At 44.1% G+C, this 27774-nt stretch overlaps 4 protein-coding genes and 1 pseudogene across 4 annotated transcripts; 1 reads left to right on the top strand and 4 right to left on the bottom strand.

The window, feature by feature from the left end:
• Positions 1–1694: 1694 nt before the first annotated feature.
• On the top strand, positions 1695–1973 carry LOC114505637 (annotated as a pseudogene).
• A 6265-nt stretch (positions 1974–8238) lies between these two features.
• Positions 8239–8784, bottom strand: LOC114505638 (ferritin heavy chain-like). Its single transcript, XM_036016871.1, has one exon. It carries the CDS (start codon positions 8782–8784, stop codon positions 8239–8241), a length of 546 nt encoding a protein of 181 aa, XP_035872764.1.
• Positions 8785–11308: 2524 nt separating this feature from the next.
• Positions 11309–11864, bottom strand: LOC114505033 (ferritin heavy chain-like). Its single transcript, XM_036016334.1, has one exon. It carries the CDS (start codon positions 11862–11864, stop codon positions 11319–11321), a length of 546 nt encoding a protein of 181 aa, XP_035872227.1. The 3' UTR covers positions 11309–11318.
• A 6879-nt stretch (positions 11865–18743) lies between these two features.
• On the bottom strand, positions 18744–19307 carry LOC114505639 (ferritin heavy chain-like). The gene has a single exon (XM_036016872.1). The coding sequence runs from the start codon at positions 19305–19307 to the stop codon at positions 18762–18764; it is 546 nt and encodes a 181-aa protein (XP_035872765.1). The 3' UTR covers positions 18744–18761.
• A 5198-nt stretch (positions 19308–24505) lies between these two features.
• Positions 24506–25080, bottom strand: LOC114505243 (ferritin heavy chain-like). Its single transcript, XM_036016517.1, has one exon. It carries the CDS (start codon positions 25078–25080, stop codon positions 24535–24537), a length of 546 nt encoding a protein of 181 aa, XP_035872410.1. The 3' UTR covers positions 24506–24534.
• Positions 25081–27774: the final 2694 nt, after the last annotated feature.

The raw sequence follows: 27774 nt of genomic DNA on the forward strand, positions 1-27774 counted from the left end.
TCGACAGTTTTGAGGGAGGGACTTGAGGGTCACACTGAGGGCACCGCCATGTTGGCGGGGGTGCTTGAGGGGGGCCCAATGGGGCCGCGGCATTGACACTTTCCAAGTTCCATACCAGCCTGGCTGACAGGGCCTCTCAGGGCTGGGCATCTGGCAGGTATGACATTTTAAAATGCTTTTCAGGAATATGAGTGCTACTGATTTGAGTCAATCACCTGCATGTTTTATTTAAGGAGCTTATTTAAATATTGCCCTAATGTGATTGTTTCATTAAACGTAGCCCTTTTGTGGTATCACGGGTTACATTTAATATCACAAAGCTTTGTTTGAAAGACTCTGAATGGAAATGAGGACAGCTCTGACTGCTCCGCTGACTTCCTAGACCTTGTTCCTCCAGTGATCTCCCCTTTCTCCCCCATTCATGATCAGCTTCACATTTCGCTGGCGGCAGAGCAGGGCCTCCAGCGTCTCAGTGACTCGGGCACCTCTCCATCTTTCACTCTTGGAATTTGTTCTTCACTCGCTTTACTCTCTCCCATCTTAACCTTTCAGCGCAGTCCGGGGACACACTCCTTCTGCCCTGTCAGCACCCCGATGTGGAATGTGGGTGACGTCATCACTGACCCCCTAGAGGCTTCACCCCTTTCACCTGGCTTGCCAGTCTCTGTCCTCTTAGGGAAGCTCAGACTTCAGTTCCCTCTGGCAGGAAACGAAAGGTTTAGTTAAATCTTGAAAAAAGCACTTAACCGTGTGGATATATTCAACACCTCCAACCTCATTTGTAGTTTCACTGCCACTGAGTAAGACTTTTTTCCTAAACCTTTCACTTAAGTTCTAAGGAACGAGCCAAAGTAGTTGAGAATACTACTGATCTCAAATAGCCACTAACTCATTCAACAAACACTCATTGTGTAAAATGGCCCAGGCCATTTTAGGGTTTGGGTAAATACTCGGAAGAAAGAGAGACTTCTTCTGTTCCCATGGGACTTGTATTCTAGTGCAGAAGCAGATCAAATAACAAACAGAAAACTGCCATCTTTTTCCGCTTTTTGTCCCAAGTAAATACATCCAAGATGTTACACATGTATGGAAATTAAAAAGAGAAAATATGTTCTTACAATTCAAGGGTATTATAGTGGAACACGTAAGACCAACCTAGGTATTTATAATTAATTTGTTTATGATTAATTCAACCACCAAACATATACTCGAAATATGTGTTGGACACTGAGATTCTGGAGATACACAGAAGAATCAAAGGTGGCTCTGCTCTCAAGACACAGCATAGAGTGACAGAATATTGTAAGTGCTCTCACATGGTGTGATCATTATGAATAAAATACCTACTTTCACTTAAGGCTTTATTCCCATGGCTTTGATTACTGGGCCTTCTTTCGAGTTGTCTATTTCTGTTTGGAAACTTATGCTATTTCATTTTTCTTTAATATCTTATTGTTGTCCTATTACAGTTGTCCCAATTTTCCCCCTTTGCCCTCCTCCATGCTTCTACCCTTATTCAGTGTTTATGAAGAAAACAAAGGATCAAATATCACAATGTAAACTAATCTAATCGGTTTTAGGAGTACTCAATTTGTTGATTATCTAAAAATGAAATAGTAACAGTGTCTATTTGATGCGTTATTTGTAATGATAGAATTATATATTAGACATAGAAAAGAACTACATGCCCACGTATGTGGCAGGGACCACCTCCCCATGACAACCTTACTCTCTCTAAGGATCTCCTTCATCCCTCTCCAGAAGAGGAGAAGAGGAAACACAAGAAGAAGCCCCTGGTATAGATCCCCAATTGCTCCTTCATGGGTGGGAAATGCCCAAGATGCTAGAAGATCGCCAATGTCTTTAGCCATGCACAAATGGTAGTTTTGTGTGTTGTCTGCCCCATTCTTCTCTGTCAGCTTACAGGAGGAAAAGCAAGGCTTGCAGAAGGATGCTCTTTCAGAAGCAAGTAGCACGAAAAGCACCCTGAATCAAGAGGAGTGGGGGACCATCCCAATAAACACATTTTGGATAGAAAAAAAGAACTATATGATCAGTTTCTCAATGATGTGAAATTTTAATCTACATTTCCTTACATCAGTGTTTAGTCTTAATTATAATTGTAGACTTTCCAAATTTCTTTGGGAGATTTCATTGTAGACCTCACTGTGAGAACCTGTTTATATAGAAGAAACCTTGCTATTGCAGAATGTTTCTCACTATGTTCCAGTATTATCTAATAATTCATCCTTATAAATTTACTCTACCTAAGGTTAAAAAACAATCTTTTCTAAGGGAAATGAATAAACAAGCATGGGCTGGGAACCTCAAAATTCCATGAATGGAATATACATATGTATGAACAAAAGTATCTCCTCCAGTTTTTCTTTAATGAGCAATATAAGAATAAATATAAACACATAATTGAGTGCGGGCTGCGAACCAAAGTGTCCCAGGTTTGATTCCCAGCCAGGGTACATGCCTGGGTTGCAGGCTATAACCCCCAGCAACAGCACATTGATGTTTTTCTCTCTCTCTCTATCTCCCTCCCTTCCATCTCTAAAAATAAATAAATAAAATCTTAAAAAATATATAAACACATAAAGAGAAACTATAAGAAAATATTATATTTAAAAACTATGAATATAAGAATATAAGATAAGGTTTCCTTGAAAGGTTTGTGGTCAGTGTCTATACTGTATTAGTATAAGTCAGGGTTCTCCAGAGAAACAGAACTTACAGAATATTATCTATCTGTCTGTCTGTTTGTAAACTAAAGAATTGGCTCATGTGGTTATGAAGGCTCAAAACTCCCCAGATGTCCATTTGGCAAGCTTCAGACCCAGGAGTGAGGGGTACTGGTTTGTTTTGGTGTGGGAAATGTTACTCGGCTCTGTATGGAAAACCTACAGAAGTGAGATGTTGGGCAGGAGCCAGTCCTTCAAACCAAGTTTTTCCATGGGAATCAGGCCTAGAAAATGAATACAGACTGGTATGCTTTCTCTTGCTAAAATTCCATCACCCCGGTCTAAAACAACAAATGTGTATTGCCTATCTTCAAGGTAATTTCCAAAGCCTGTGTGATTTTTCCCAAGGACAGAGTTAATCAGCTCACCGCCATTCCCCTCTTCATGTTATTTTCATTTCCTTGATTGTACCTAAAATATACCAATAACATTCTATGTAATAGATAATAAATCTTTCTTTGATGTAAAACCCAAGAAAAAGAGAAAAAGTCTATCTGGGCACTCTCCTCTTGAGAGAGTAGCCATGACATTCACTTTTTCTTCACAGTACTGCTGTAGCCTGTGTATTTCTTCTCGTCTTCAGTCACAACAGGTAGACTCTGCAAGCCAGAGTCCGCCACACAGGACAGCTGCTGTTGCAGGGCCAGTCCAAAGGCCAATAGGTTCAAGAGCCAAGAAGTGAAGTTGAAGGCAGGGGAAAGGAATAGTGTTCCCCACTCAAAGGCAGTTGAGAATGAGGAGTTCCTTCTTCCTCAGAGTTGGCTCAGCATTTTTGTTCTATTCGGGCCTTCAACTGATTAGACCAGGCCCACCCACAGTAGGGAAGACCATCTGCTTTACTCAGTGGACCGTTTCAAATATTCATCTCATGGAAAAACACCCTGACAGGCACACACAGAATAATGATTGATTAAATATCTGGGTATACCCTGGTCCAGTCAAGTTGATATATAAAATTATCCACCACAGTGTTATTCATAATAAATGTAGAGGCAACAAATAAAAATTCTAGTGCCATAATTGGCAAAAGCTGCTTTGACTTTCAGTTCCCTTCATCCTTTAAAAATCTACAGAACTAATAGTTACACCACTGATATTAGACAATAAGTTCTGACTCAGTGTCAGTGATGAGCTTTTATTCATTCATTCATTCACTATATTTCTATTGAGTACATGTTATATGCTATGTATTTTATAGGTCCTAATATAAAAGGCTGTCCCACAAACTCCTCACATATGCCTTTTTGCAGCTAGGTGTTAATCAATGTTCCAGATAATTTTTTCTTTAAAAATTAATACATGCAGTAGGCTTGATGGTATATTTATAAGGAAGCAGATCACAAGTAGCAGCAGTTGGTGACTTACTCTGTGTGTGTTTGCATATGTATAAAACTCATTTAATAAAGCAGCAATGAAAAGTGAGAGCAATCCAAAATCAGTATTATCTTATCCATCCTTAATATCATCTGTCTCTGGGCTGTTGACACTCTATTACCTCACTGTTACAGATACTCTCTCAGTTAACTTTTCACCATCACCAGCCATATTTTACAAATAACGAAGCTGTGAATTTGAGAGCCAGTAACATGCTCCAGCAAGCATACATCTTGTAATTAGCAGCCAGTGACCCTGTGATCCGGATTCCTCTCTGGGTAGTTTGGAATGTTTGGCTGCACCATGAGCTCCTTCAGGGCAAAGACTGTTTAACTGCTGTGATACTAAATTTCACATAGTAGGGGCTCAGAAACACTAATTAAAATGTTGAGGGCCTTATTAAAAGCTTTTTTATTTCTCATCATGTCTCATTATTTCTCCAAATTAAAACAAGTGAGTGGGACTGGATGTTAAATGTGTTTAAATTGGGTTTCTTTGAGAAGGAAAAAATCAAAGACACCCAATGGTGACAAATTACTCTTATAATTTTACTTTAATATACATAAACATAAAACTAGGTATAAAAATCTCTATGCTTAAAAGTATGCCTTTCTGGCTGTACAACTAACAATTTATAAAGATATGCAAATCAAACTACAACATTGAAATTAAGAAGATTCAGTGAAACTTCAGATTATGCTTTTTCTCTTAAACATAATCCTTCTGACTGAGAATACACTTGCTGTCTCTTCTCTGTATGCTGGGATGCAAGTTCTCTCTCGAGTGCCATGCCTTCACTCCCTGATATGTGTGGGCCATCTCAGGTCTGGACCACTCTTCTTTCTGGAACAGTTGGCACACTTTAGTTCTCTGAGTGATTCATGAAGTAAATTTTCTTTCAGGTAGTGGAAGGCATTATTTAAATATTGCCTGTCCTTTTTTATTGATTTGTGGAAAAGAAAGTGATACCTTACCCGGATGTAGTTATTCTGGTTTCATGAAGTACCACTGAAGTTCTCACTAATTTGAATAACTGAGGGTGCTGAAGTTTCCTCCTATTCAAATATTTTTCATTTCCCACTCATCACTTTAAAAGGAAATTTTAGTGTTTGAAGCTGATGAAATCAATGTGACTATATGCATGGGCATGGGACAATTGTCTTTTTTACACTTGGAGAGACCAGCCAGCAGCAATCACACTCGGTATGATTCAAAACATGTGCAATTGTGCACACTGTATCTGTGTGCTGTGATGACCTATAAAGAGATCCAGACAATCCTGGCAGTGCTTCCAGTAATTTTTCTTTGTTTTCTTTCTTTAAACTTTATTTTTACTGTTGACATTATCACAGATTTTCATCTTCTTTCCTCCTTTGGAATCTCTCCCCAGCTCCCACTGCCTTCCCTCTGGCCATCACCATGCTGTTGTGTTTCATTTAGATTTAAACTCAAGAACAAATACAGGTAAAGACACCAAGTTAGAATGACACAAATGTACCATATATCTAATCAGTACCTATTTAGCATCTAATGTAAGTCCAACTTTGTGCTGAATGAGTGCAACTGGCATTGACTTTGATCTCATGGGCCCGAGAGTCTGTATCAGTTCCCTTTCTTCACCAACATTATATATGTATATATATATGGATATGTATAATGTATATATATATATACATAATGTATATATGTGTAAATATGTAGTATAAAATTAGTTCTGGATGAGTTGATAATAAGAATGTTCTGTGATATGTATTTACCTTGAAATATTCACATGTGTTCAATAATATTTTATTTAAAATTTTTTCCTTCTGTTGTCACAAATGAAGAAGGTGATACAGAAGTTCTCATACCTTTGCCTTCATAACAATTATATTTGGGGAAAATATATTTGCTGCAATTATGTAAGTTAGTGTACAGATCCAGAACATCTTGGTTGAAGCTGTAGATATTTTGTTTGACTGAAATCGAGGGTAAGTTTTTCCAACCAAGTTAGGCAAAAAGTATAATCCTTATAAAATTTTCTGTGCCTCATAGTCATATTGACCTGGAGTGCTAATAGAATAACTCTTGCATGTAATCATTTTTCTTCATGATTGGACATGAGCAATTTTTCTCTCATTTTTAGTTTTTTAACCTTTCTTTCAAACTCTTTATTGTTATATCCTGATTTTCTCATTCATGAAACTATAATGACCTCAAGTAGCCAATGTTAAAACTCTGTAAAAAACACCAGTTACCAAGGTAGATTTTGCATAGTGTTTTCTGTGTGCTATTCACAGAATTACCTTCCTTCTGAGCTTTTCACTCTTCAGTTTTTGCTCATACTTGAAAAATAGACAATGTCCTTTAGATTTATTTCCTTCAGGGTTTTGCCATTTTCCCAAAACAAGCAAACAAACGAACAAACAAAGAAACAAAACCCCCTCAGTATTTAAGGTCAGTTAAACATATTTGGGCAATTTCAAATTCCTAGGAAATATCTGATTATTTGGTAGCTGTCTGCCAAAATGATTTTAAACTTAATTTATTTCAATGTCAATCAATGGGTTGGGACATATTCTTTAGGTAGAATATAAACATTTGGCTTCTGCTTCTGTGGATGGAATTCTCAAGTTCTGGTTTCTCACCTGACAAACACTCAAGAGGAAAGGCTCATTGATCTGCCGAGTACTGTCAGCTGTATGACATTTCTCCTTTAGTAATGTTATCCCTTGAGTTTGTTTTGTCCAGCCAGAAAAGTGCTGATTTCTTCCAGACCACTGGCAGTGATGCAAATTCAGTGCATGTGTATGCATGTACCTATGCCCGTATGTATGTGTAGGTGTTTACACATACAACAACCCCCAGAGGGACTGAGTGCAAAGACAATACCTAGCATTCCTTTAAGGACATGAACCAAACAAGTTATGGAGTAATTGGAGGAGTTGGTGAGGCCAAAGGCAGCCCGCATGAGGGAATAGGCTGTCAAATGCCTCTCCCTCATCCAGTGTCTGTCAGCACAGCCCCATCCTCCTGCAAGGTTCAGGGTATACCTGCTCACTCCATCCAGGGTCAAAGGAATACACCACCACAATACCAGGTCCCACAGAATGCTCTTCCATCCATTCAAGCCCAGGGAATACCCTCTCTCCATCCAGGGTCCAGCGAATAAGTCCTCCCTCCATCTAGTTCACAGGTGGCAAATACCAGGCCCATGCGCTGAATCTGGCCTTGCATCTGGTTTTATCCAGCCCAGCACCGGGTTTCTACCCTGAGGCTGTGGTGAGCTCTGGCTTGTCAGTTAAGTAGTTACATTTATACAGTACTAAACTTGCCTGCGGCCATTTGAAGGCAACCTCGAAGCTGATCTGGCCCCTTGTGAAAATGAGTTTGATACCCCTGATCTAGAGTCACACAGAATATCCCTTCCCTCCATCCTCCCAAGGTGTACCTACTCCTTCCATAGAGGATTGTGGGAATACCTCTTCCCTCCATTCAAGGTCCCAAGGATAACTTCTCCCTTGATTCGGGTCCATGACATACCCCCTAACTCCATACAGAGTGCAGGGTATACCTCATCCCTCCATCCAGGGTCCCACAGAAACTTCTACCCTCTGTCCAGAGCCCCTGCAAATACCTTCTCCCTCCATCCATCCAGGGCCCCAAGGAATGCCCCTCCTTCTATCCAGAGTCCAGGAATTACCTCCTCCCTCCATCCAGAGCAGCAGGGAATATCCTGTCACTCCACTCAGACTCCCAGGGAATAGTCCACCCTTCATTCAGGGCCCAGGGAATACCCCACCCTCCATCCAGGACCCATGGAATACCTCCTTCCATCCAGGGTCCCACCAGATATCCCCTCCCTCCAGCCATGGAGATCCCATTCTGCACACAATGGGACATGGGTGAGTGAAGAAACTCCTGCACACTTACTTTAAAATGAAAAAGGGGTCAGTTTTGCACACACAAACCAAGGAAGCACCTTTAATTATTTAGCAACTAATAACTTTAGGAAGTAATGATAACACTCGAACATAAAAACTTAACTGGACGTTTCGTAGGGCAATATGGCAACAGGCATGCTCAGCACGGTGGCCAGCGCAAGTCACCCCACGACTATGGGGAAGGCAGTCACGGCTCAGTTCTTGCTGTCGCCCAGACTGAGCTTGTCAGAGAGGGACTCTGCCAGGCTCTCTTCCTGTGCCGCCAGCTTGTGCAGGTTGGTGATATGGTCCCCCAACTCTTGGATGAACATCGCTTGTTCTTGTACGTAGTGGTGCTTGAGGAAGTTGCAGACGTGGCCGTGCTTTTCGGTGGCCACCTGGTGCAGACTCAGCAGGCTCTGCTGCACTCTTTTCGCCAAATGCAAGGCGCACTCCAGGACCCTCAGGCTACTCCCCCAGTTGTCTTCCTCAGGCTTGGGGATGTTGTGCAGGTGGAGATTGCAGGCACGCTGGTTCTGTAGCCCCAACAGATGCTCCGCGTGCTCCCTCTCCTTGTTCGACTGCCGAAGGAAGAACAGGTTGAAGTGCTTCAAGGCCACGTCTTCACGGTCGAAGTAGCAGGCCATGGACATGTACACATAGGAGGCATACAGCTCCAAGTTGACCTGGTTGACAATGGCGGCCCCACACTCGGGGTGGCAGTTCTTACCCACATGGCAGGGCGTGAATGCGGTGGCCATGTCTGGTAGCGCAGGTGCGGGGTGCAGGCACCAAAGCGAAGAAGTCCTAGAAGCTGGAGCTGGAGATGCGGAGTAGCCTTTGGGCGTCCTGGGTGAGTCAGCGTCACTGCACAGGGGTGGTGCTCCAGAGGTCTGCAGCAAGCGACTGGAGGTTGGCTCTGAGATGGAACCGGAAAAGGGAGGGTGGGACCTGAAGACAGAAACTGTTACCAAGACTCGCGATTTTTCCGGAGAGGGCGCAAGGAGGATCCCTCAGAGGGGGAGTGGCAAAGGAGTGTGCACGGTTTAGGTGAATAGCGGGAGAGGTCCAAGTGCCCAATGCACCTTCGGCAAGTTCCAGGTTCCATCACAGCCTTGGTGAGGTGGGGAGAATCTGTTCTGACCTCTTAGCATTTAATGGTTTCAATTTTGCAACAATATGTCCATCTTGCAAGGACTTTGTCCTTTAATGACTTCTATAGCATATATTTCTATTGTATAGATCCATTTTCTTCCCTTAAAGTTCTGGGAATATGAATTTGAATTTTGGTAAAATTCTCTTCTGTTTCCTGTGTTATATCTAGGTTTCCCCTGCCCAGAATTAGATCTGTGCATTGCTTGTCTTTTTTTCTTTTATCTTCCTCATACATTTGGCAAATCTGTGTTCCTGTACAGTTAGGAATAAAAGACTTATTTCATCAACCGAAGTAACGAACACAGGTCTGGTCTGGAGTCGTGATGTGCATTTCCCTACAGGGTGTCAGCTGCAATGGAAACCTGGAGTGTGCTGAGTTACTCAGGGGGTGTTCCTTTGAGCATGCATGGCATGGCTTATAGGTAGGACAGGGACACTCCTTCGGGCAAAAATAAATACGATATTTCTGACATTGGGAGACTAGTATTTTTTTCTTCTAGGTAGATATGTCCTATTGTGTCCCTTTTCTGCATGTCTGCATTGTGTTAGAGACTGTGAATAATGCCTCTGTGCATTCAGGACCCTGGAAATACAACCTCCCTCCATCCAGGTTCCATATACTATGCCCTCCCTCCATCCAGGGTCTCACAAAATACATCCACCCTCCTCCAGGTTTCAATGAACACCTAGGCCCTCCGCTCATCCAGTGACCAAGGAATTCCTTCTCCCTCCGTATTGGGCCCAGGTAAAACACCCTCTACCATCCGGAATAAGGGAATAACCACTCCATCCAACCTGTGTTCCACAGAATGCCCCTGCCTCCATCCAAGACCCAGGGACTATCCTCTAACCGCAAACTGGGTTGCGGGGAATGTCACACACTCCTACAGGGTTCAGATAATATACCCTCCCTCCATCCACAGTCCAGGGAATTTCCTTTCTTCCATAAAGGGTTCAGGGAATAACCCCACCTTGCATGAAGGGTCCAGGGAATACTGCTCCCTCCTTCCAGGGTCTCAGGGATACACCTTCCTCCATCCACTGTCCCACAAAATAGCCCCACCCTCCTACAGGGTCAAGGGTGTATGCCCTTCCTCCATCCAGGTTCCAGGGACAGCCCTCTCCCACCTGCCATTTTCCCTAAGCTCTAGGACAGAGCCTAGGAAATAACCCCACCCTCATTCCAGTGTGCAAGGAATTACCCTTCCATTCTGCAAGGGCCAGGAAATGAAAGCTCCCTGAATCCAAGGTCAAAAGAATAGTCCCGCCCTGCTCTAAGTTTCAGGAAATACCACTCCCTTCATCCAGTGCCCAGGGAATACCTCCTCCTCAATCTAGGGCCAAGAAGATACAATCTCCCTCCATTCAGGGTCCAGAGAATACTCCACCCACACAATGGGTCCCATGGAATGCTCCTCCTCCATTCAAGGCCCAGGGAATACCTCTCCCCTCCACTTTAAGCCCATGAAATACCCTCTGTCTCCATCCAGGGCCCAGGGAATATCTCCTCCCTCCATCTAAGGTCTAGATAACTTCTCCCTCCATCAAGATACCCAGAAAACCTTCTCCCTCCATCCAGGATCCACAAAATAACTCCCTCCATCCGGGGCCTAGGAAATACTCTCTCCTACAATCCAGGGTCCCAGGATACCCCTTCTCTCTATTTAGCGTACCACAGAATAGCCCCACCTTCCTCCAGGGATCAGTGAATACCCACTCCTTCCATCCAGGTTCCTGGGAATAAATCCTCTCTCTATCCATCCTCCCAGGCATACCCTCTCCCTTCATCCTCCATCCCTCAGAACACCTGTTCCCTCTATCCAGGTTCTCAAAGAAGTTTTGCACCCTGTATCCATGGTCCCAGGGAATATGCCCTCCCATCCACAGTAATCCTGATCTACCAGTGATGGGGTATGTTTGGAAAGACACACTCCTACATACTTGTCTTATTTTTTGGGGTTCACACACACGAATCAATGAAACACCTTTATTTGGGAACCAATAACTTTTTTGGAAGGAATGGTAAAACAGGGACATAAAAAACTTAAGTGAAGGTTTTGAAGGGCAATACAGCATTAGGCTTGCTCAGCACGGTAACCAGGGGAAGTCACCCCATTACTGTCGGGAAGGCAGTCCAGGCTCAGTTCTTCTTGCTGTCGCCCAGGGTGAGCTTGTCAAAGAGGTACTCTGCCAGGCCGGATTCCGGAGCTCCCATCTTGCGCAGCTTGATGACATGGTCCCCCAACTCTTTGATGAACATCACCTGTTGGGGCAGGTAGTGCCTCTCCAGGAAATTGCACAGGTAGCCGTCCCCCTTCTGGGTGGCCAGCTGGTGCAGACTCAGCAGGCTCTGGTTCACTTTCTTCGCCAGGTGCAAGGCGCACTCCATGGCACTGAGGCCACTCTCCCATTCATCCCAGGGAGGACTGCTGATGTCCTGCAGGCGGATTCGGCCCCCACGCTGGTTCTGCAGCTGCATCAGCTTCTCTGCGTGCTCCTTCTCCTTGTTTGACCTCTGCAGGAAGAACTGGCTGAACTGCTTCAGGGCCACGTCTTCACGGTCGAAGTAAAAGGCCATGGACAATTCCATGTAGGAGGCGTGGAAGTGTACGTTGATGTGGGTATTGACGGCGGCCTCACACTCAGGATGGTAGTTCTGACGCACAAATGAGGGCCTGGACAGCATCTCCCTGCCCTCGGGCTCAGGCACGGGGCAGCGACACTAAGGTGAATCAGAAGCAGGGGATTCCGGGTGCGCTGAGGCAGGGACTGTGGAGACTCCAGGAACTGGGAGCGTCCTGCAGTGGCGCCAACACAGGCGCGCTCACGTGTCAGGCCTCAGGCGCTGCAGTTGGCTGGGAGGTGGGACCTGAGAAACTGAGGCACTTAAAACTGTTGAGGGAGCGGTGAGACACAATCAGGTACCTGGGCTTCGGGGTCGGGCTCAGGGCAGGGTCTCTTTGGCAGGGGTGCTTGACGGGGGCTAATGGGACCAGCAGCATTGACACTTTTCCAAATTCCATGCCAGCCTGGCTGACAGGGCCTCTCATTGCTGGGCATCTGGCAGGTATGACATTTGAAAGTGTTATTCAGGAATGCTAGTACAACGGTTTTGAGTTAATCAGCTGAATGATTTTTTTGAGCAGCTTATTTGAGTATTGCCCTAATGTGATTGTTTCATTAAACATAGCCCTTTTGTGGTATCACGGGTTACATTTAATATCACAAAGCTTTGTTGAAATGATTTTGCAGGGACAAGAGGACAATTCCAACAGCCCCGCTGACTTCCTCCAGTGATCTCCCCTTTCTCCCCCATTCATGATCAGCTTCACATTTCACTGGTGGCAGAGCAGGGCCTCCAGCGTCTCAGTGACTCGGGCACCTCTCCATCTTTCACTCTTGGAATTTGTTCTTCACTAGCTTTACTCTCTCTCCTGTCTCAATCTTTCAGCGCAGTCCTGGAGACACTTTTCCTTCTGCCCTGTCTGCACCCCAATGTGGAGTGTCAGTGACCTCATCACCACCTCTTGAGAACTGGGTCTCCTCTCAAGAACCAGCATAGAGTGACAGAATATTATAAGTGCTTTCACATGGTGTGATCGTTATGAATAAAATGCCTACATTCGCTTAAAGGTTTATTCCCATGGCTTTGATTACTGTACCTTTTTTGCGTTGTCTGTATCTTTTTGGAAGCTTATGCTATTTCCTTTTTCTTCAATATCTTATTCTTGATTGATTACAGAAAAATTGTCCCAATTTCTCTCATTTGCTCTTCTCCATCTAGTCGACCCTCATTCAGTGTTTGTGAAGAAAACAAAGGATCAAATGTCACAATGTAAACTTATCTAATCAGTTTTAGAGGTGTTCAATTTGTGATTATATAAAAATGGAATAATAACGGTGTCTATTTAATGTGTTGTTTGTAGTGATAGAATCATACATTAGACATAGAAAAGAACTACATCATCAGTTTCTCAATGATGTGAAATTTTAATCTATATTTCCTTACATCAGTGTTTAGTCTTAATTATAATTGTAGACTGCCAAATTTCTTTGGGAGGTTTCATTGTAGAACTCACTGTGAGAATCTGATTAAATAGAAGAAACCTTGATATTGTAGAATGTCTCTCACTATGTTCCAGTATTATCTAATAATTCATCCTTACAAATTTCCTCTACCTAAGGTTAAAAAAGAGTCTTTTCTAAGGGAAATGAATAAATAAGCATGGGCTGGGAACCTCAGAATTCCATGAAGGAAATATACATATGTGTAAAGAAAAGTATCCCCTCTAGTTTTTCTTTAATGAGCAATATAACAGTAAATATAAACACATAAAGAGAAACTATAACACAAGATCATATTTTTAAACAATATATGAATATAAGACTATAAGATAAGGTTTCCTTAAAAGGTTTGTGGTCAGTGTCTATACTGTTTTAGTATTAGTCAGAGTTCTCCAGAGAAACAGAACTGATAGAATATTATCTGTCTGTCTGTCTGTCTGTAAAGTAAAGAACTGGATCATGTGGTTATGAAGGCTCAAAATTCCCCAAATCTGCATTTGGCAAGCTTCAGACCAAGGAAAGCTGCTGTTGCAGGTCTGGTCCAAAGGCCAATAGGTTCAAGAGCCAAGAAGTGAAGTTGAAAGCAGGGGAAAGAAACAGTGTTCCCCACTCAAAGGCAGTTGAGAATGAGGAGTTCCTTCTTCCTCAGAGTTGGCTCAGCATTTTTGTTCTATTCGGGCCTTCAACTGATTAGACCAGGCCCACCCACAGTAGGGAAGACCATCTGTTTTACTCAGTGGACCGTTTTAAATATTCATCTCATGGAAAAACACCCTGACAGACACACACAAAATAATGTTTGATTGAATATCTGGGTATACCCTGGTCCAGTCAAGTTGATATATAAAATTATCCACCACAGTGTTATTCATAATAAATGCAGAGTCAACAAATAAAAATTCTAATGCCATAATTGGCAAAAACTCTGTTTTGACTTTTGGTTCCTTTCATCCTTTAAAAATCTACAGAACTAACAGTTACACCACTGATATTAGACAATAAGTTCTGACTCAGTGTCAGTGATGAGCTTTTATTCATTCATTCGTTCACTATATTTCTATTGAGTACATATTATAATGCAGGTATTTGTATAGGTCCTAATATAAAAGGCTGTCCCACAAACTCCTCACATATGCCTTTTTTGCAGCTAAATGTTATTCAATGTTCTAGATAATCTTTTCTTTAAAAATTAATACATGCAGTAGTCTTGATGATATATTTATAAGGAAGCAGATCATAAGTAGCAGCAGTTGGTGACTTACTCTGTGTGTGTTTGCATATGTATGAAACTCATTTAATAAAGCAGCAATGAAAAGTGAGAGCAATCCAAAATCAGTATTATCTTATCCATCCTTAATATCATCTGTCTCTGGGCTGTTGACACTCTATTACCTCACTGTTACAGATACTCTCTTGTTAACTTTTCACCTTAACCAGCCATATTTTACAGATAAAGAAGCTGTGAATTTGAGAGCCAGTAACATGCTCCAGCAAGCACACTTCTTGTAATTAGCAGCCAGTGACACTGTGATCCGGATTCCTCTCTGGGTAGTTTGGAAAATTTGTCTGCACCATGAGCTCCTTCAGGGCAAAGACTGTTTAACTGCTGTGATACTAAATTTCACATAGTGGGGGCTCCGAAACACTAGTTAAAATGTTGAAGTCCTCGTTAAAAGCTTTATTTTATTATTTCTCATCATGTCTCATTATTTCCCCAAATTAAAACTATGAGTGGGAGTGGGTGTTGAATGTGTTTAAACTGGGTTTCCTTTAGAAGGAAAAAAATCAAAGACACCCAATGGTGACAAATTATTCTTATAATTTTCCTTTAATATGCACAAATATGAAACTAGGTATAAAAAATCTCTATGCTTAAAGGTATGCTTTTCTGGCTGCACAGCTAACAATTTATAAAGATATGCAAATAAAACTACAACATTGAAATTAAGAAGATTCAGTGAAACTTCAGATTATGCTTTTTGTCTTAAACATAATCACTTCTGACTGAGAATACACTTGCTGTCTCTTCTCTGTATGCTGGGATGCAAGTTCTCTCTCGAGTGCCATGCCTTCATTCCCTGATATGTGTGGGCCATCTCAGGTCTGGACCACTCTTCTTTCTGGAACAGTTGGCACACTTTAGTTCTCTGGGTGATTCATGAAGTAAATATTCTTTCAGGTAGTAGAAGGCATTATTTAAATACTGCCTGTCCTTTTTTATTGATTTGTGAAAAGGAAAGTGATACCTTACTCTGAAGTAATTATTCTGGTTTCATGAAGTACCATTGAAGGTCTCACTAATTTGAATAACTGAGGGTGCTGAAGTTTCCTCCTATTCAAATATTTTTCATTTCCCTGTCATTACTTTAAAAGGAAATTATAGTATTTGAATCCGATGAAATCAGCCAATGGGACTACATGCGTGGACATGGGACAACTGTCTTTTTTACGCTTGGACAGACCAGTCAGCAGGAATCACACTCAGCGTGATTCAAACACGTGCAATTGGGCACACTGTGTGCCATGATGAGCTATAAAGAGATGAAGAGAATCCTGAAAATGCTTCCAATATTTTTTCTTTGTTTTCCTTCTTTAAACTTTATTTTTACTGTTGAAATTATTACAGATTTTCCTCTTCTTCCCCTTGGCCAACCTCCACCTAGCCCACACCCCCTTCCCTCTGGCCATCACCACACTATTGTATTTCATTTAGATGTAAACACAAGAGCAAATGCAGATAAGTAACACTGAGTGGAATGACACAAACATACCATATATCTAATCAGTACCTATTTGTCACCTAATGCAAGTCCTACTTTGTGCTGAATGAGTGCAACTGGCAGTGACTTTTATCTCATGTGACCGAGACTGTTTCAGTCCCTTTGTTCACTTACTATATATATATGTAATATAAAATGAGTTCCGGATGAGTTGATAATAAGAATGTGCTGTGACATATTTACTTTGAACTATTCACATGTATTCAATAATACTTTATTTAAAATCTTTCCTTCTGTTGTCACAAATGCAGGTGGTGCTACAGAAGTGTTCATACATTCTCCTTCATAACAATTATGTTTGGAGAAAATATATTTGCTGCAATTATGTAAATTAGCCTACAGATTTGGAATGTCTTGGTTGAAGCTGTAGACAATTTGTTTCACTAAAATCAAGTGTAAATATTTCCAACCAAGTTAAGCAAAAAGTATAATCCTTATAAAATTTTCTATACCTCATAGTCATATTGACCTCGAGTGCTAATACAATAACACTTACATGTAGTCGTTTTTGTTCACGATTGGACATGAACAATTTTCTCTCCCATTATTTTTTTAACTTTGCTTTCATACTCTCAAATGTTTATATGGTGATTTTCTCATTCATAAAAATATAATAACCTCAACTAGCCAATGATAAAACTCAGTAAAAAACAGCACTTACAAAGGTAGATTTTGCATAGTGTTTTCTGTGTGCTATTCACAGAATTACCTTCCTTTTGAGCTTTTCACTCTTCAGTTTTTGCCCATACTTGAAAAATAAACAATGTCCTTTAGATTTATTTCCTTCAGGGTTTTGCCAGTTTCCCAAAAACAAGCAAAGAAAGAAACAAAACACCCTCACTATTTAAGGTCAGTTAAACATATTTAGGCAATTTCAAATTCCTAGGAAATATCCGATTATTTGGTAGCTGTCTGCCAAAATGATTTTATACTTAATTTATTTTAATGTAAATCAATGGGTTGGGACATATGCTTTAGGTAGAATATAAACATTTTGCTTCTGCTTCTGTGGATGGAGTTCTCAAGTTCTGGTTTCTTACCTGACAAACACTCAAGAGGAAAGGCTCATTGATCTGCCGAGTACTGTCAGCTGCATGACTTGATTCTCCTTCAGTAATGTTATCCCTTGAGTTTGTCCAGCCAGAAAAGTGCTGATTTCTTCCAAACCACTGGCAGTGATGCGAATTTATATTGTGTGTGTGTATGTATGCATGCAGGCCCCTATGTATATGCAGGTGTTTACCAACAACAACAACAACAAGAGGGACTTAGTGCAAAGACAAAACCTAGCATTCTTTTAAGTATGTGATTCAAACAACTTATGGAGTAATTGGTGGAGTTGGTGAGGCCAAAGGCAGCCCAGTTGAGGGAAGAGACTGTCAAATGCCTCTACCTCATTCAGTGTCTGACCAAACAGCCCCATCCTCCTGCAAGATTGAGGGAATACCACCTCACTCCATACAGCATCCAGGGACATACCCCCCTTCACCCAGGGTGCAGGGAATACTTCTTCCCTACATTTTCCTCAAGGGAATACTCCTGCCTCCATTTAAGGCCCAGGAAATACTTCTCCCCTCCATTCAAGGCCTTGGAATACCCTCTCTCTCCATACAGGGCCAAGGGAATACTTCTTCCCTACATTTTGGTCAAGGAATACACCTGCCTCCATCCAGGGTCCAAGGAATACTTCACCCACAATACCGGGTCCCACAGAATTCTCCTCCCTCCATTTTAGCCCAGGGAATACAGCCTCTCTCCATCCAGCATCCAGAGAATAACTCCTCCCTCCATCCAGAGTCCCAGGGAATATCACTTTCCTCTATCCAGGGACCAAGGAATAAGTCCTCGCAGCATCTAGGACACAGGTGGTAAACACAAGGCCCCTGCGCTGAATCCGACCCTGCACCTTGTTTTTATCCAGCCTGGCACCTTATATCTACCCTCTGCAAGCAGTGAGCCCTGCCTTAAAGATTAAGGAGTAGTTATATTTATGTAGTCTTAAAATTACCTGCAGCCCTCTGAAGGCAAACTTGAAGCTGATGTGGCCCCCTGTGAAAATGAGTGCGATACCCTTAACCTAGGGTCACACAGAAAACCCCCTCCCTGCATGGTCCCAAGGTGTGCCCACTCCCTCCATCCAGGATCTTGAGAATACCTCTTCCCTCCATTCAGGGTGGCAATGATACCCCCTGCCAGGGTCCAGGTCATACACCCTAACTCCTTAAACTGTGCAGGGTATACCTCCTCCCTTCATTCAGGATCCCACAGAAATGTCTAACCTCTGTCCAGAGCCCCAGGGTATGCCTCCTTCCTCCATCCAGAGTCCAGGAATTACCTCCTTCCTCCATCCAGGGGAGTAAGGAATACACAGTCGCTCCACTCAGGGTCCCAAGAAATAGTCCACCCTTCATTCAGGGCCCAGGGAATACCCCACCCTCTATCCAGGATCCATGGAGATCCCTCCCTCCATCCATGGAGATCCCATTCTGCACACAATGGGACATGGGTGAGTGACGAGACTCCTGCACACTTATTTTAAAATGAAAAAGGGGACGGTTTTGCATACACAAACCAAGGAAACACCTTTAATTATTTAGCAACCAATAACTTTAGGAAGTAACGAAAGCACTCGAACATAAAAACTTAACTGAACATTTCGTAGGGCAGTATGCTACAGGCATGCTCAGCATGGTGACCAGGGCAGGTCACCCCGCGGCTATAGGGAAGGCAGTCACGGCTCAGTTCTTGCTGTCGCCCAGTGTGAGCTTGTTGAAGAGGTACTCTGCCAGGCTCTCTTCCGGGGCCCACAGCTTGCGCAGGTTGGTGACGTGGTCCCCCAACTCTTGGATGAACACCACTTGCTCATGGAGGTAGTCACGCTCCAGGAAGTTGCAGACGCGGCCATGCTTCTCTTTGGACATCTGGTGCAGACTCAGCAGGCTCTGGTGCACTTTCTTCGCCAGCTGCAAGGCGCACTCCAGGACCCTCAGGCCATTCTCCCAGTTCTCTTCCTCAGGCTTGGGCATGTTCCACAGGAGGGGGTCGCTGGCACTCCGGTTCTGCATCCCCAACAGATACTCCGCGTGCTCCCTCTCCTTGTTCGACTGCTGAAGGAAGAGCAGGCTGAAGTGCTTCAAGGCCACGTCTCCGTGGTTGAAGTAGGAGGCCATGGACAGGTACATGTAGGAGGCGTGCAGCTCCAAGGCGATCTGGTTGTTGATGGCGGCCTCACACTCGGAATTGCAGTTCTGACCCAGGTGCCAGGGTGCAAAAGCATTCGCCATGTCTGGTAGCACAGGTGCGAGGTGGGGGCACCAAAGCAAAGAAGAAGTGGCTGAAGCCGGAGCTGGAATTGCTGGAGACCTGGGTGCGCCCTGGGTGAGTCAGCAACACCGCAGATGGGTGGTGCTCCAGCGGTCTGCAGCAGGCGACTGGTGGTTGGCTCTGAGATGGAACCGGAAAAGGAAAGGTGGGACCTGAAAACTGAAAAGGTGATGAATTCTCGCGAGTGTTTTGGAGGAGGCGCAAAGAGGATCCCTGGGAAGGGGAGTGGCAAAGCGGGGTGCAGTGGGAGGGGTTGACAAAGTGGGCAGTGCACCAGAGGCCACTTCCTGCTTCCATCACTGCCTGGGTGAGGCGGGGAGAATCTGTTCTGACCTCTTAGCATTTACTGTTTTCAATTTTGCAATAATGTGTCTATTTTACAAGGATTTTGTCCTCTAATTCCTTCTATTGGAGAAATTTTTATTGTATAGATCCATTTTCTTCCCTTAAAGTTCTGAGATATGAATTTGAATTTTTCGTAAAATTCTCTTGTGTTTCATGTATAATATGTGGGTTCCCCCTGCCCGGAAATAGTTCTGTGCATTCCTTGTCTTTTTTTCTTTTATCTTCGTCATGCATCTGGCAAACCTGTGTTCCTGTACAGTTAGGAATAAAGGACATATTTGATCCGCTGAGGTAGTGAGCATGGATCCGATCTGGAGTTGTGATGTGCATTTCCCTACAGGGCGCCTGCTGCAATGGAAGCCTGGAGTGTGCTGAGTTACTCAGGGGGTGTTCCTTTGAGCATGCATGGCATGGCTTATAGGTAGGACAGGGACACTCCTTTTGGCAAAAATAAATATGATGTTTCTGACATTGGGAGACTAGTACTTTTTTCTTCTAATACATGTGTCCTATTGTGTCCCTTTTCTGCATGTGAGCATTGTGTTAAGCTCATTGACTGTGTTAGGAGTGTACTTTGGGGAGATTAAAGGTGTCAGATGCCACAGTTTCCTAAAATTTACCTGTCAAGTCATCTACTCCAGGGCTTTTGTTCTTTGGGAGGTTTTTAGTTTCTGTTTGTTTTTTTTTTTTCTTTAATGACTGCTTTGGTTTCCTTAGTTGTAAACCATTTGTTCAGATCTCCAGTTGTTTCTCAATTCAGCTTCAGGAGACTGTATGTTTCTCAGAATTTATTCATTTTATTCAGGTTGTCTAATTTGGTGGCATACACTTGTTGGTAATAGTTTCTCTTGCCACTTACACACCTGAAAGATAGATATTATTGTATCTGTCTCATCGTACTAGTGGGTGGGTGATCAGTGCCCACTGTGGGTAAGTAACACCAACTGTGCATGAATGAGTCAGCATGGCAGGACTGGCACCACTGTCTTTAGCAAGGCCTCCAAGAAAGTTCTGCCTTGGGTATGGAGTCTGGGAACTTTGATCAGTGAAGTGTTCTCAATTTTCCTAATGGATAAGCACGTCATTGTGCCTAGAGTGGGTAAACAATATAATTTACACTGAACACATGTTTTGTTGCTGTGTGTATGAAGTTTTGATACTTGCTAGGCCAAGCGTGCCTACACACCCAGCCCCCCATACAAACCTGGAGCACTAGGTCTATAACGGCCTCACAGTTATCTACAAGATGGTTCCACGTGGACAACCAATGGGCATCTCAAATTTTACATAATATGGCAGTCCCACCCCTGGACAAAAGTCCTCAAATTAATAAACAGTACTACCCAGGTATTCAATTCTAATCACCAGAACCTAGATTATTTTCCTGGTGTCCCACTCTTCACCTGTGGCCCATAAGCTGAACTTATCAGCTCATCCAGTCCCTGTGGAATTTGCCCACCTCTCTTCATTTTCTCAGTCACCACCAGAGTTCAACCCCCAGTGCCTTTCACCTGGATCAGCTACAAGATCTCTTACCTGGCCTCCCAGCTTCAGCTCTCCCCCTCCCTCTACATTCTTGAAAGCACTGAGTCACTGATAACGTGCAGGGGACTCTGTGCTACTTCATATTCAATACCAGGAATTTGACTTTCAGCCTTGATCTTATATTTCTCCATCCTATGGATATAATTTCATGTTTGGGGTATCATGTTGACCTAGTGAAAGAAAGAGGACAACTGAAGCAAAAAACTGTATTTGGAAGTTTTGTAAGGGTCCAAGGCATGACCAGCATGGGGACCTTGGGAAGACACTCCCATGTCTCTGGGAAAGCCAGCCTCAGGCTCAGCTATCAGTGCAGTTGCTCAGTGAGAGCTTGTGGAACTGGTCCTCTACAGGGAACAGATCTGTGTGGCGTGGGGAATGTAGCCCAGCCCCTGACTGAGAAAATCCAGTGGGGAGCGAGTCCACACACAAGACCCAGGCCCACGGATAGGTTCTCCCATGGGGAATCAGGCCTGCATTGTACCTAGTCTGCTATGAGTCTTCTTTTGCTAAAACTGCCTCAGCCTGGATTGAGGCAGCAAATGTTTACTGCATACCTTTAAAGTAATTTACTAAAGGCTATTCTAAACCTCCCAAGTGTGGAGTATAGCCAGTTCAACCACTTTTCCCCTTGGTCTGCCACATCCTTCTCTTTGAAGTAGTTAGCAACATTCTTTCCTTTGTTATCTGTAAAAGGCAGTCACCTACTTAGAACCTGTACCTAGTAAATGAGGACCATCCTGGATGTCATATGCCCTGAAAACCAAGAAAAGCCTCTCCAGGCAGGGGTCGGGTATTCTCTATCACTCAGAGAGCTGCCACGCTGTCCCTTTTTCCCCACAGGACTTCCGTAGTCCCAGTGAATGTGTTCCTCACAGCCACAGCACAGGACCCCGCAGGCTGGAGTCTCCATCAGGACTCCATCAAGATTGCTTCTGGGGTCTTCATCTTGCTGCATAGGTTTTGTTAAGAAACATTAACATTTGCATACTCTGGTGAATTACAAACATTAAAGTAAAATATAAGAAACCTCTAATTCTTGCCCAATCTCACTCTCTCTGTTTTTTCTCCAGTGGCAAGCACAGCAATAACCTTAATGCCAGGCTTTGTATTTTGAGCATGGACATGCATGTATTTTCACCAGGGCATCAGACCATCCACCTGACTGCCCCCTGCCATATGCCACATAGTTCCTAAGAAGAAGAAAAAGTCTACATTTTCCAGGGTCCCATGGAAAGCTCTTTCACTTCATCCAGAGTCCAGGGCATCATGCTGTGTCCATTCTGTGGCCAGGGAATACATACTCCCTCCTTTCAGGACCAGTACATACACCTGCCTTCCATGTGTAGTCCAGAGATTACCTCTGCCCTCCATCCAGAGACTGTGAATAACTCCTCTGTGCATTTAGGACCCTGGAAATACAACCTCCCTCCATCCAGGTTCCATATAGTATGCGCTCCCTCCATCCAGAGTCCCACAAAATGGCGTCACCCTTCTATAGGGTCAAGGTCTACGCCCTTCCTCCATCCAGGTTCCAGGGAAAGCCCTCTCCCACCTGCTATTTTCCCTAGGCTCTCTCCTAGAGCCTATAACCCCACCCTCATTGCAGTGTGCAGGGAATTACCCTTCCATTCATGCAGGGGCCAGGAAATGAAAGCTCCTTGAATCCAGGGTCAAAAGAATACTCCCGCCCTGCTCTAAGTTTCAAGAAATACCACTCCCTCCATCCAGCGCCCAGGGAATACCTCCTCCTCAATCTAGGGACAAGAAGATACAACCTCCCTCCATTCAGGGTCCAGAGAATACTCCACCCACAACACTGGGTCCCACAGAATACTCCTCCTCCATTCAAGGTCCAGGGAATACCTCTCCCCTCCATTTTAAGCCCATGAAATACCCTCTGTCTCCATCCAGGGCCCAGGGAATACCTCCTGCCTCAATCCAGCACCCAAAAAATAACTTCTTGCTCCATCCAGGGTCCAGGGAATCCCACCTCCCTCTGCCCAGTGTACAGGGAATACCTTCTCCCTCCATCCAGTATCCCAGGCAACCCCCTCCCTATATCCAGGGTCCAGGTAATGGCCCTTCCCTCCACCCAGGGTCCACAAAATACATCCATCCTCCATTCAGGGCCCAGGGAATACTCTCACCCTCCATCGGGGGTCCCAGGATACCCCCTGGCTCCAGCCATTATTCCTCAGAACACCCCACCCTCCTCCAGGGATCAGCGAATACCTCCTCCCTCCATCCAGGATCCCACAGAATGTCACACCCTCACCCAATGTTTATCGCTCTCATCCATTAAGATCCAGGGTACAGCCCCTCTCTCCATCCTGGTTCCTAAGGTATGCCCCCTGCATCCATGGTCCAGATTATACATTGTCCTTGCATTCATGGTCTAGGAAATATGACCTCCCGGCACCCAGGGTCCAGGTAATATTCCCTCACTCCACCCTGAGAACCACGGGATACCCCTCCTTCATCCAGTGTCCCACAGAATAGTCCCAACCTCCTGCAGGGATCAAGGATACCACCTCACTCCATCCATGATCCCAGGATAACTCTTCCCTCCATCCAAGGCCCAGGGCATACCTCCTCCCTCAATCTAGGGCCAAGAAAATACAATCTCCCCCGATCCAGGGTCCAGGGAATACTCCACTCACAAGACTGGGTCCCATGGAAGGACCCTCCCTCCATCTCTGGTCCCAGGAATAGCCCTTCCCTCCCTCCAGGGCCCACAAAACAGCTCCCTCCATTCAGGTCCCAGAAAATACTCTCTCTTACAATCCAGGGTCCCAGGATAACCCCTCTCTCTATATAGTGTCCCACAGAATAGCCCCATCCTCCTCTAGGGATCAGTGAGTACCCACTCCCTCCTCCCAGGTTCCTGGGAATAAATCCTCTCTCCATCCATCCTCCCAGGGATAACCTCTCCCTTCATCCTCCATCCCTCAGAACACCTGTTCCCTCTATCCAGGTTCCCAAAGAAGTTTGGCACCCTGTATCCATGGTCCCAGGGCATATGCCCTCCCATCCACAGTAATCCTGATCTACCAGTGATGGGGTGTGTTTGGAAAGAGACACTCCTACATACCTGTCTTATTACCTAGAAGGTTTGGGGTTCACACACAGGAATCAATGAAACACCTTTATTTAGGAACCAATAACTTTATTGGAAGGAATGGTAAAACAGGAACATAAAAAACTTAAGTGAAGGTTTTCAAGGGCAATACGGCAATAGGCTTGCTCAGCAGTGACCAGGGGAAGTCACCCCATGGCTATGGGGAAGGCAGTCCAGGCTCAGTTCTTCTCGCTGTCGCCCAGGGTGAGCTTCTCAAAGAGGTCCTCTGCCAGGCTGGATTCCGGAGCTCCCATCTTGCGCAGGTTGGCGACGTGGTCCCCCAACTCTTCGATGAACATCACCTGTTGGGGCAGGTAGTGCCTCTCCAGGAAATTGCACAGGTGGCCGTCCTCCTTCTCGGTGGCCAGCTGGTGCAGACTCAGCAGGCTGTGGTTCACTTTCTTCGCCAGGTGCAAGGCACACTCCACGGCACTGAGGCCACTGTCCCATTCATCCGAGGGAGGACTGCTGTTGTGCTGCAGGAAGATTTGGCCCCCGCGCTGGTTCTGCAGCCTCATCAGCCTCACTGCGTGCTCCTTCTCCTTATCTGACCGCCGCAGGAAGAACTGGCTGAAGTGCTTCAGGGCCCCGTCTTCACGTTCGAAGTAGAAGGCCATGGACGAGTACACGTAGGAGGCGTGGAAGTGCACGATGATGTGGTTGTTGACGGCGGCCTCACACTCAGGGTGGTAGTTCTGAGGCACAAACGAGGGCCGGGACAGCATCTCCAGGTCTTGAGGTGCAGGCACAGGGCAGCGAGACTCCGGCGGTGCGGTAGCTGATGCTTCCGGGTGCGCTGAGGCTGGGACCTTGGAGACTCCCGGAACTGGGAGTGTCCTGCAGTGGCGCCAACGCGGGGGTTCTCAAGTGTCAGGCCTCAGGCACTGCAGTTGGCTGGGAGTGGGACCGGAAGAACTAAGGCACTTAAAAATGTTGAAGGGGCGGGGAGGCACAATCTGGTACCTGGGCTTGTGGGTGGGGCTCAGGGCAGGGCCTCGTTGGTGGAGGTGCTTCAGGGGGGCCCAATGGGGCCAATGGCATCGACACTTTCCAAGTTCCATGCCAGCGTGGCTCACAGGGCCTGTCACGTATAGGCATGTGGCAGATATGACATTTTAAAATGTTCCTCAGGAATATAAGTGCAACTGTTTTAAGTTAATCTCATGCATGTTTTACCTGAGCACCTTATTTGAAAATTGCCCTGATGTGATTGTTTCATTGGAGATATGAAACAATCGTGGTATCACGGGTTACATTTAATATCACAAAGCTTTGTTTGAGTGACTTCTGAGGGACATGAGGACAGTTCCGAAAGCCCCGCTGACTTCCTAGACCTTGTTCCTCCAGTGATCTCCCCTTTGTCCCCCATTCATGATCAGTTTCATCTTTCGCTGGCGGCAGAGCAGGGCCTCCAGCGCCTCGGTGACTCAGGCACCTCTCCACGTTTCACTCTTGGAATTTGTTCTTCATTCGCTTTATTCTCTCCCGTCTTTACCTTTCAGCGCAGTCCTGGAGACACTTTTCCTTCTGTCCTGTCTGCACCCCAATGTGGAGTGTGGGTGACGTCATCACTGACCCCCTAGAGGCCTTCACCCCTTTCACCTGGTTTGCCAGTCTCTGTCCTCTTAGATAAGCTCAGACTTCAGGTTCCTCTGTCAGGAAACAGAAGACTTAGGTACACCCTAGGAGAAAATACTTCACTTCTATTCTATCCTACTTACTTGACCAACAGTGATACTTGCATCCTGCCATTTCTACTTGTCTGTGATTTTTAAAACAAGAAAAGGAAACTTTGGGGCAATAAAACAAAATGGTCGTTCATTTTTCATTCCTTTCTGTGGGCCAATATAGAAGTGAATGGATTGAAATGCTTTTCTTCAAAATATGACGTTTAGATTGGTAGTAAAATGTTAATCATCTTTTGTTACTCGTCAGAGAATGTTGGATTAGAAAATCAACGCTAATTCATATAGTTTCAGTTTGTTACTAAGCATTATATTAATTGATAAGTATGGTCACTGGATAGGACATTGAAAATAATCCCTTCCTACTGCCCTTTCACCTTCCTCTTACTATTGCATATGTCCAATAAATGTCTTCTAAAGATTCATGCAGCTGTCTGCGGCCCTATCAATGCCAGGATTCACTTGTCTGAATCTGTGCATTACATTAATACAGAGCAGAAGGCTCTATGCTCAAATTTACTGCCCTTCTTACAATAACTCCAGAAATCTCTTGGACGTTTCAGAGCACAGGCTATGTCAGTTTATACTATTGTTCCTTAAGTGATTGAACCTGTTATGGATGTGTGCCACTGGACTGACATTCCCGTTACACCAGGCTTTTAGGATCTCTTCCCTACTAACATCCTGCAGCAGACTTTGCCACATTATAACTCACTGGGCTTGTAAACTTCTCATGTATTCAATACCATATAGACTCATAGTTAAGTTCTCAGGCCCTTAAGTTACACTGCATGTGTTTAAATTTAAGTGCAGCCATTTATTAAGCTGTGGGACATTAGGGAATTGATGAATCTCTAAATTCGCTGTGATCATCTGTGAAATGGTAGTAACAATAATACTGCCTTTGGTGTTATTGTGAGGAGGATATGAAATAATGCATGTAAATGCCTTAATCTGATGTCTAATACAGAGTGAGCTCTCAATAATTATAAGCTATTTTTATTACTGGATGCAGGAAGTGATGCTATAAAAGCTTTCAATAAGTACATATATTTCTTTCTTAAATAGAGAAGTGCCTTTGGGGCTGCCCTAGTTTTTTTTTTTTTTTTTTAGATGACCTCGATGTATAGATTTCTTACAGATTGGAATCACAGTGTAAATAACACTTGTAGTTCTGAAAACATGTTTTCAATCTAGTCCCTTAGAAGACTCCTGTGTGATTCATACTAGTGAAACATACCTTCAAGGGCTTCCTCTTTTTCATGCAAGTAGAGCATACACTATGTAAACAAATGAGTAATCTTCTTTGTGAAAATTTAATTTGATAATTATGTTGTATTGTTGCTCTTCTTCAAATTCTTTCTTCCCCTCAGGTGAGGACTTTCACTATCTGCAAGAGGAAGTCCTTTAATACACGATTTTGACAGCATAAGTGTTCAGATGATTGTCAGTATCACGATGCTTCAGATTAGTTTAGGGGCCACTATTCTGAGCGAAAGAATAGCTGGCCTACATTCTCCCACACACCTTATTAAAACAGTCTGCATTTCCACTTGTGAGAGTTTGTTGAGAGACTGTGTAGCATACCTGTTTCTAAAGTGGACAGTAATAAAGGAAAACACTGCCTATCTATATGCTAGGTTTCACTGGTTAGTAAAATCATCTCCTATTGGTTCAGCATTTTACTTTTAGGAAATTGGCAAAATGCTAATATATTTGTTTCAACTAGACCAA

Source organism: Phyllostomus discolor, chromosome X (genome assembly GCF_004126475.2).
Source record: "Phyllostomus discolor isolate MPI-MPIP mPhyDis1 chromosome X, mPhyDis1.pri.v3, whole genome shotgun sequence".
Lineage (NCBI taxonomy): Eukaryota > Metazoa > Chordata > Mammalia > Chiroptera > Phyllostomidae > Phyllostomus > Phyllostomus discolor.